Source organism: Clupea harengus, chromosome 4 (genome assembly GCF_900700415.2).
Source record: "Clupea harengus chromosome 4, Ch_v2.0.2, whole genome shotgun sequence".
In the NCBI taxonomy this organism is placed as follows: domain Eukaryota; kingdom Metazoa; phylum Chordata; class Actinopteri; order Clupeiformes; family Clupeidae; genus Clupea; species Clupea harengus.
The window spans coordinates 30,593,704-30,603,775 of NC_045155.1; the positions used below are offsets into that span (position 1 = coordinate 30,593,704).

Sequence of the window (10,072 nt, forward strand, 5' to 3'; positions counted from 1 at the left end):
TTCACTAAGCAGCTTCCAAAGGAAAATGCAATACAATTGACTTTACATAGACTTCAGGTCGTGTTTGTGCCTTATGGAAGTTGCTCAGAGTAAGTTGAAGTCGATCAATGAATTGGGTATGTGTAAATATCCTCGAACTAGTACTAATCTCGCACTTACAGTAGTTACATTCCTGCACTTTTTTTATTTATTGTTACACTAGGTCACTATTGCTCGTAGCTTGATTGTTCTCTCCTTTGTAGGTCGCTTTGGATAAAAGCATCTGCTAAATGACTAAATGTAAATGTAAATGTAAATATGGGTATGTGTTTTCTGTAGGTACCACGCATGCATTAACTTCAGTCTCTCTCATGGAATCACAGGTAAGTCACAAAAGTTAAGTATACTCCAATAGTGGTACTTCTGACTCACTGTATACTGTATAATCTCGCTGCTTGGTCGTCGGAGGTATTGGTGTCTGTTACTGTACTTTCGTACTTACAAGCTTAAGGCCGAAATATACTTCTACGACTCCGTTACTCCGTGGTCACACAGTTGCCTTGACGGACTCTTTTTCATTTATGGTTCTCAGACGGTTGTGGGTGTTGTAAAACAATAAAAAAAAAAAAGATGGCGGCGGACCAAAAGTTTTAAGTTACCGAGAAATGTGCAATGTACAAAAACCTGTTATTGTAACTGAAAAATGCGTCTGAGGGGATTTGCGTGTCTGAGCCAGCTATCTAATGTTGGCATAATACTACCCACAAGGTAAATAGCGATGTATTGACGTATTGACGGAGACGGATGGTTAAAAAAATTGGGAGGTGCACGTCAGGCTACGGAGAGGTGCTCGGAGACGGTTTGCCACAACGGAGAGGGCTCTCCGTGTCTCTGTAAATAGACGACCATAAATTGGGCTTTAATAAGAATCTATAGAAGAGAAAAGTGTTTGCTACCTTTTCTGTGGTGACGAAATCCAGGTCGCTGAAGACAGGAGATTCAGGTATGGAAGAAAAGAAGAAGAAAAAAAAACATTTCCATCATTTCTATCATTAAATGTATTTCACACTGTTACAGATTCACATTGTGTTTGTGCAGAGTGCACCAAGACAACGTTGTAAACATCAGTACCATCAGTGCCAGTGTGTTGCTCGTCCTTATTTGTTTACCAGTGTTCCCCATACAGGAGTCCTCCATGACCTGGATGGATTTAGAGAGCAGTTACCTAAGCACTAAATGAGGACATGCCCGCTGCGCTCACAGTCAGATGAACTTTATGCGCCCGAGACTGGCACAGGAGGCTCCGCCATTGAAATGTTTACATAACTGAGTTTGATCCAGTCTGAATTTATACACTACCACCATATTAACCCTCATAAGCTTTCTGGTGCCAGGCTATTTGTCTCAACTTCTTCTCAAGATTATGTGAATTTTATCATGCATATGCAATATAAGATCATATAAGGCATATTAATAAAAAAAAAAAAAAAAAAACGTAGTCACATTACAGGCCATTAAAAGTGTTCATAATAATGGTTACATGTCATGTGTAACCAGGTAAAGTATAAATAATCATAATATAGATTGAGTTATTTGGCTGACCCATTTCCTTTGTTCAAAGTAATAAAGCCAAACCAACCAAAACCAAAAGCACAATGTGATGACATCAACCAAGTCAACTCTAAAGACTCATCAAAACATACATTGTTTACAAATATTTCTATTCCATACATAGATTCCAAATGCAGTTCAGCTATAGCTCGACAAAACACTGAAACCCAATGATTAAAGCCTATCAAAGGAGAGTAAAATGAAAGACGAAAGTGTGGTGGTTTGAGAGATAGCGTGATTACCAAAGCTGACTCCTACGCGGAGGTGCCACTATAGCTAATGAGACGGGTATCATTGCTCAGCATTTATAGCAGTGACACCGTTGGCCTCAGTGTACATCTGTAGCAGTCATGCCATGTTGCCATGAGCGCCATGTCCGGCATGTCTGCGTGCCCATCTGAATGTAGGAGCGGATTGCTATCTATGGTGGTTGGATCTGTCTGCTATCTCGGGCTCTCGTAAGCCTCCAGAGACTGGCCTCCTTCCTTCAGAGCCAGGGCCCTGCCCAGCAGGCTGCTTATCTGGGAACGGAGGGATAAATAGTGACTGATCCTTGGAGTAACACACTTAGAGAGTGTGTGTGTGTGTGTCTGTGTGTGTCTGTGTGTGTGTTTGATTGTTTGTTTGTTTGTTTTCCTACCAGACCTGCCACAGTGTGACCTCTTGCCAACTGTCTTTCTTTCCTGGATGAAACATGTGTACTGGCAAAGACAAATCATTTTAGATTGTTTTGCCACTTAAATTGTGTATCACATGGCAAAGCTGAAGTTCCACTTATTCTTTTGGTATGGATATGATTTCTAACACTTCTGAGAGTTTAGAAAGTGTGTGATGATAATGTTACGAAGCACAGCACACACAGATGGTTTGTGATGGTCTATATGTAACCTCTAGTCAGACATGATCAACATAACAAGGCATTAAGTGATTAGTCTGATGTTTGGCATGTCATCCGACTCTAGGCGTTTCTATTTTCTACAGAATATTTACACTCATACCAAATCTTTTATATTTAGATTTAGATACAGAAATCTAGCTAGGTCTTTTAGAACCGCATACATTATCAAAAGGGATCAAATCATGAGAGCAATTATATCCCTTTGCTGTCAGAAGACTTGCTACTAGACTGAACTTCTCAGTGAACAAATAGGGGATAAGGACCAATAGGGGATAGCAGCACCCCTTAAGCATAGATCATACGTTCCCCACGCATTACATTCAACTTCCTGAAATACATGAACCCTACATGAACAATGTAACAATGTAATTTAGAGGAAATACATGAAATTTAACATTTGAATTCCCACTTTAATATTTACATCACTATGACCACAACTCACTGGATGACATGACTTCTGATCAGGTTTTTACAACTAAAGCACCACAGATTACATTACAGGCGGTGATGTCTTTAGCACTATTGTCTTTAACAGCTAACAGTCACAAGAGGTCATCCCACAACCAGCCTGTCAGAGAGAGAGTCATTCTTTCTCCCACATCTCCATATTGAGCCAGTCATCTTTCACCTTGCTCCGCTGACTTTGTTGGTAAAGTATACAAAAAATTTGATTCACCTCAATAGTAATAGCTGCCTGCTTCTTTGCTGCGCCCAGGTCCAGCATCGTGCACTTGACGGTGAGACTCCAGACGTCAGTGTGGGTCGTAGCTACTCGCTATCAACACTGGTAGTAGACAACCTCCTCTCAATCTCATTACACCATTCAAGATTAACCGGCACCATAGTCTTGAGTACACTGGACACAAGATTAGATAATTGTCGTCGACACCCCTGATCCTTTTAACCGAAGATAACGCGGCCCTCCCGCCCTCCTCCCCGCGAGACTTCGTACTCACCTTTTTGAGCCGCTAATGCCTTAGAACACACAAGGACGCAACTCTCATGACATGAAATTGAGCAGAAGATACAGCTCATTGACAAATCAGATTTAGGCGTCACCCCAGGCTATTTATCACTCTGAGGTTTTCTGAAAAGGTATGCACACAGTTACTAAAAGTCGGAGAGGTAGATATGTGTGACTCAGGCAGTGACTTTAGTGACTACATTCTAATTTGTGACATGTTTTGTACATGACATGTTGTTACTTTATTGCTTGTGTAAGTGGAGTAAATTATTTTCCTGGGTAACAACTTTTGAGAATCATTTTTACAGTAGCCTGCTCTTCGAGATACTAGTGTGATTTAATATTAATCTGTGTCAAATGAAGCGGGATTCATGACAATTGATCACTGTTTTATGATACAGTACCCTCTCACCCTCCAACACACACCAGACTCACTGAGGCACTGATACACACACAGTAAAGTGTGTCCCTCTCACCCTCCAACACACACACACACCAGACTCACTGAGGCACTGATACACACACAGTAAAGTGTGTCCCTCTCACCCTCCAACACACGCACCAGACTCACTGAGGCACTGATACACACACAGTAAAGTGTGTCCCTCTCACCCTCCAACACACGCACCAGACTCACTGAGGCACTGATACACACACAGTAAAGTGTGTCCCTCTCACCCTCCAACACACACACACACCAGACTCACTGAGGCACTGATACACACACAGTAAAATGTGTCCATCATTGTTGAAATTCAGGGTGCACCACTCACATCTCTCTTGCTTGGCATGAGTGAAGCTTTTGGAATCTACCTTATCCTTTAACCACACTACTGTTTTTAGTTAGCCCTATGTGTGTGTGTGTGTGTGTGTGTGTGTGTGTGTGTGTGTGTGTGTGTGTGTGTGTGTGCGTGCGTGCGTGCGTGCGTGCGTGCGTGCGTGCGTGCGTGCGTGCGTGCGTGCGTGCGTGCGTGCGTGCGTGCGTGCGTGCGTGCGTGCGTGTGTGTGTGTGGGAGAGAGAGTGAGTGAGTGGACACCAGAGGGCAGCATTTCCCCTCTCAATCAGCAAACAAGGTGACCTTAATGACATGGGTGAAGACTTGTTTTCAGAAAAAGAATCACGTTTATTGGCCAAGTAAGTTTGCACAAACAAGGAATTTGACTGGTTAAGTGGCTCTCATTGTACTAACACAAAATATACAACACAACACAGCACAAAACAATACAACACAACAGCACAACGGTCTGAGAAAATATAAGAAATATATACAAGGAGGAATGGCTATATACAGGAGCTGTGAACTGTAAACACAACAAGTAGTGCAAAGAGTGGAGAGTGCAAGAAATGCAGGGATAAATATGAAATGGTAAGAGAATAACGTAAGAAGTACTGTATATATACAGCCTGTATAGTAACACAGGGTGAAATGCATTGCACAAATCTCGAGATTGGAGATCAAATAAATAAATATGATAAATATAATTTGTAATTGTAATTGTACAGTGGTTGTTTTGGTGATCCAGGGTTATTGCACAGTGCCACTGTGATTTAGCTGTTCATTTGTGAGACGGCTAAGGGGAAGAAACCGTTTCTGTGTCTGGAGGTTTTGGCGAACAGTGTTCTGTAGCGCCAACCAGAGGGAAGAATTTGAAATAGGTTGTGTCCAGGGTGTGAGGGGTCTGCAGTGGTGGGCAGGTCGGCACCGATGATCTTTTCAGCAGACCTGACTGTCCGTTGGAGTCTATTCCTATCCAGTTTGGTGGCCGATCCAAACCAGACAGTTATGGAAGTGCAGAGAATAGACTCTATGACTGCAGTGTTGAACTGGATCTGCAGCTCCTTAGGCAAGTTGTACTTCCTGAGCTGGCGCAGTGAGGGATGAGGGGGGCAGTGCAGGGGGGCTCCTCCTGAGTATGGTGAGGGGGGGCAGTGTTGGGGGGCTCCTCCTGAAGTCCACTGTCATCTCCACGGTTTTGAGCGTGTTTAGCTCTAGATTGTTCCGACCGCACCACAGAGCCAGCTATTCAACTTACCTCCTATATTCAGACTCGTCTTCGTCACGGATATGGCCGATGACTGTTGTGTCGTCTGAAAATTTCAGGAGTTGAACAGATGGGTCTCCTGAGGTGCAGTCGTTAGTGTAGAGGGAGAAGAGCAGTGGGGAGAGGTGAGGTGCTCCAGTGCTGACTGACCGGGTGCTGGATGTGGTTTCACCTAGCCTCACCTGCTGCTTCCTGTCTAGTTACAAGTATTTTATTTGTCAGGTGCACAAAATGACACAGGGTCAGACTGGGCACTGAAATTCTTACGACAAGGCTCCGCCCAAACCTACCATAACACAACATAACATCACATAATATAACATAACAAACAATGACGTACACTCTGCACAAGTACTATGAAAATATATTACACATAATAAATATATAATAACCTAACTTAACCTAAATAACCTTACTCTATCAGGAAGTTTGTAATCCACAGGGGGTGCAGATGATTGTGTGAAGTCTGAGTTGGAGCGGGTGAGGGGTGTGAATGTGGGGTGATCAAACTTGCAGTAAACACATTCAGATCGTCAGCCAGTTTAGGGTTCTCCAAGGTGTGGGGGGAGGTTTTGCTATAGTTGGTGATGTCCTGCAGGGTCGTTAGCTGAAAACCTGTTTTTCAGCTTTTCAGTGTAGCTTCTCTTTGCTACTCTGTGTTTCTGGCCTGGTTGTACAGGATCCTGTCCCCACTCCTGTAGGCCTCCTCTTTGGCTTGACGAAGCTGCCTGAGCTTTGCTGTGAATCACGGTTTATTGTTATTAAAGGTGCAGAACGTTTTGGTGGGTATACACATGCATTCACAAAAACGAATGTAGGATGTCACAGTGTCAGTGAGTTCTTCCAGGGATGTAGATGCAGCCTCAAAAACACTCCAGTCAGTCCAGGCCTGTAGCTCCAGTTTTTACTCGCTGGTCGATTTCCTCACAGTTTTAACCACAGGCTTTGCAGGTTTTCATTTTTTGCCTGTAGGTTGGGAGGAGATGAACCAGGCAGTGATCAGAGAGTCCCAAAGCGCTTTCTCTTCTCTTCAGAATCTACTAAAATCTTCTGCATGCTTCAAACATGATGCTATACATGCATATACAATGCGCTTTATAGTAATAAAAATGATGAAAACGTGTCAATAATATGAGTTTAGGGTTACAGTTACTGCTACCTAACAGGTGACTTTCAAGCAATGCTTCACAATGCTAGACACACTGACATATTGCAATAGCATCAAAATGTTTAAACACTTGTTTGACTACGGAATTTGTTAGGGGCAATTTGTAGAGGATACGTGTAGCTTTGATAGTTTCTAGATCTGTGAGTAAAATCAAGGTGCTGTGACGATTCTCCCCACCGCACGGGGGCGAGCTCTGTTTTTACCATACTTTTCATTAGCTGTGACGTCACCAAAACACACTGGATAAATAGCCCTCAACCCGGACCTCCTTCATTGGAATGAATGTGTTCGTGTGGTGTTGAGACTGACTGGAGCTTTGAATGTGGTGTTTGTTTGTTTGTGTGTTTGTGTGTATGTATGTATGTATGTATGTATGTATGTGTATATAATTCTTTAAAAACTACACCGTGATCTTATTTGATCCAATCGGGATGGCTGCCCTGCTCCCATTTGGAAATGACAAAATCCGAAATGCGAGCCAACTTGGCGATGAGCATGAGCACCAACTTCAGGGCAATCACAATTTGAATTGTGGTTCGAAGTGATGAATTGATCAGATATACTAGTTCGGAAGAGGCTTTGGGTTTTTACTCTATCTCTCGCCCGGACAATGAGTATATAAGCGATTCTGATCTTACCACATTTCAAACTGAAAGATGGCAGTTCAGATTTTTTGTGTCTGTTTCTCAACTGGCTAAGGTTAGCTATGGCGCCTAGCTCGAACTAGCTAAGAAGTATGTTAACGTTACATTTATAGTAGTCGGTTGAAAGTCTGATCAATGTAAACATTTTAAATCTTTTCAGGCGCTAAAGCAATGTGATCCTTTGTCTTGTCGGGTGGCTGAAATAGGAGCTTGAAATTACCCGTGGGTAGTTTTTACGACTGCTGAGGCCAGTTAGCTAGGTAAGTAACTTGGTCAGACTGAAACGAACGGAGTTGGTAACTGTGAACCGTAACCTCTTTTGTTGAGAAACTTGAATTCCTCTTAAAATTACTGTGAACGAGTTTTTATTGTTCAATAAAGTAACTAAAATATACCTTCCTGATTTGTTTATTTGGCTGGAAAAGGTTACAACAGTGAGGTATCGGTATCAAGCCGTTAGGTTGAATAGAATCCTCCGTCGTGCTTCCTTGAGTAGCCGCGGTTGGTGGAGGCGTTGTGATGGGATTCTGTAGGGGGACACAATAGTATGACGAACAAAGTTGGTAGTATCTGTGTGGCAAATTGGCCCCTAATTCGCTTACTAAGTCCAAAAAAATCGATTTGAATGGCCTGTTTTGGAAGTTCCAGCTGCTGTGCTAAATAACATGGTCAAGCCTGAGGTCACTGAAACCAAGTGCTACCACTTAAACCCTTTTTTGTTACATGGGCATGTTGACTTCGGGTAAGGTCACCAGGCAATGCTTTGTCTAAAGAATACATCTGATGCAGAACCTTGGCCAACCAAAACTGTTACTGTTGTTCAAGTTACAATGTTTCCCATTGCCCTACACACAGTCATGCAATTATCAGTAACATCAGGTGTAGTGCAGGGACTGGGTAAATGATTCCCACCCACCTATGGTTCCTTGGATGCTGTAAATGGAAGCTTTCTGTGGGTTGACCCAGACACGAATGTCTCTCTTCTCAACCTCACACTGGGGAGCCTCCGCCTTCTCTCTGTTCTTTAGAATCCTCCTACAATGGTGACACAGAAGTTAACACTAAATAGATTTGTTTTGGGGCACTTTAAAACCTCAACAACACAAGGACATTACCTAATTGGATTTTAAGCTTTCTTCAAATCATGCATAATACTTTTCGGTTCTTAAGGCTGTTATCTAGAAAACATGAAGCCAATTTCTTTTGTGGAACCCTTTTCTTTTGTGGACATGTTTGGCCCCCTTCCCCCAATAAGATGTATCCCTGATAAGATTGAATTGATTGAGCCCATCCTGTGTTTGCCTCAGTGTAAACCAATTTGTGTTAATAAACACCACTTTAAAGAGCCCCCCTCCCTGTGTGCTCTGATCTGCCAACTAGATGGAAAATAGGCATTGTGTTATGAAATTGCATCATCTTGTAACAAAGGGAACGGGCCGGTCTTCCAAGGAATCATTTCAGGCAGCTGTGAAACGTGGTTCCCCGTGGGGGAGCGTTACTCCTTCTGACATGTACTTTCGGCGTTGTAACTTTGCAGACCAACTACATGCACAAAAAGCTATATAACAAACTAAAGAAAAGGGAAAAACTGGAAAAGAAATAAAGGGCAAATGATTCAAAGAAAAAATGGGCAGCTCTTTTCTAACACAAACACTTGTGTGTGCTTAAAATCATGCTGACCACTGACTCACTCACTCACCCATGCTCATCAGAATATGTTTCTCTCTGAAAAAGGGTTTTATTCTTGTTGCATAGGAATTCTTGATGGTGGTCATAAGTGGACTTCAGCTGAAAGTCGAGACTGTCACTTGGAGCCTTAGATGGGAAAAGATTTACAATAGACTGGTATTATTCATATCATGTCATCTTGTTCAGTAATATTCTAGGTTCGATGCTAATATCACTTGATAAACTCCTACATGGGTTATTATACCCAAAGGTTAATGTTAGTGCCTGACCTCTTGGTCGTAGTAGCACACGTTTCGCCTCACGCTGGCCAGGGTGGCTGTGTCATTGAGACGACTCCAAGGGTTCTCATTCTGGGCGAGGTGGATAGGCGTTTCAAACGGGTGTTTCTAAAATAAATAATAAAGTTAGCAAAACTTGTCGCAAGTTCTACGTTTTGGTTGGGTCATTCGTTCCTAGCCTACAAAGCCCTATTGGGCAAAGAGAGAAAGATATTTGAAACGGAATGGCCTACCTGACATTCCTTTATTCCGTTGAAAGTATGATCATTTTCACATCTTGGGTAAGGATATGGTTTACATTTCCGTGCCATTTCGGTTTTAGGGTTTAACAAAGAATGGCCGAAACGAGAAGAAATAGTTTATACAATCCTAATGTTCGACGAGTAGCGTTTGGTGGTCACCATTTTGTTGCCCCAACCCCGTTGCTTAGAGACGCTTTGTGACCGCACAATCGAAGTTTGGGGTCAGAAACAGGAGCCATCTCTAACATGGCTCTGGTCAGAATGCAGTGCTGCACACAATTGCGCAATACATTTTTTGTCGTAAACGTAGATTTTGTATTATCTGGTTATAATCCTCTCAGGGGTTGAAAGTTAAAATGTCCCACATTACGTAGCCTAGTCCAAAAAATAAAACATGTACCATTTGTAAAGTATACCTACGTGCCAAATAAAAAAAGAGAAAAAAATGTATTGTGTGCTTAAGATGTAGGCCTATTGAATGAGACAATAACGTGCCTTTAAATTACGGTATTAACCATTGATTTAGAATTTGTGTATGTGATGTGTATAATATATT

The 10,072-nt window shown here is 42.4% G+C and overlaps 2 protein-coding genes and 1 non-coding gene across 6 annotated transcripts in view; 1 reads left to right on the forward strand and 2 right to left on the reverse strand.

The window, feature by feature from the left end:
* zgc:195245 (uncharacterized protein LOC565483 homolog) overlaps window positions 1-3,356 on the reverse strand; it is a 7,146-nt gene extending 3,790 nt beyond the window's left edge. Inside the window, exons 1-3 of one of the 4 annotated variants that reach the window (XM_031567026.2) lie at window positions 3,165-3,356; window positions 1,111-1,179; window positions 936-963 (exon numbers count right to left, since the gene is read on the reverse strand). In XM_031567026.2, coding sequence (XP_031422886.1) covers window positions 936-963; window positions 1,111-1,179; window positions 3,165-3,212 — 145 coding nt within the window. In that variant the 5' untranslated portion in view covers window positions 3,213-3,356. The remainder of the gene's footprint in view (window positions 1-935; window positions 964-1,110; window positions 1,180-3,164) is intronic. The other 3 variants (XM_031567025.2, XM_031567028.2, XM_031567027.2) reach the window with 3 other exon arrangements.
* Window positions 3,357-6,931: 3,575 nt separating this feature from the next.
* On the forward strand, window positions 6,932-7,300 carry LOC116220408. Its single transcript, XR_004163648.1, has one exon.
* A 399-nt stretch (window positions 7,301-7,699) lies between these two features.
* Window positions 7,700-9,729, reverse strand: c4h1orf194 (chromosome 4 C1orf194 homolog). The gene is made up of 5 exons (XM_031567029.2): window positions 9,508-9,729; window positions 9,266-9,382; window positions 9,007-9,122; window positions 8,224-8,342; window positions 7,700-7,834 (listed from the first exon to the last, which is right to left on the reverse strand). Exons 1-5 carry the CDS (start codon window positions 9,583-9,585, stop codon window positions 7,764-7,766), a joined length of 501 nt encoding a protein of 166 aa, XP_031422889.1. The 5' UTR covers window positions 9,586-9,729; the 3' UTR covers window positions 7,700-7,763.
* Window positions 9,730-10,072: the final 343 nt, after the last annotated feature.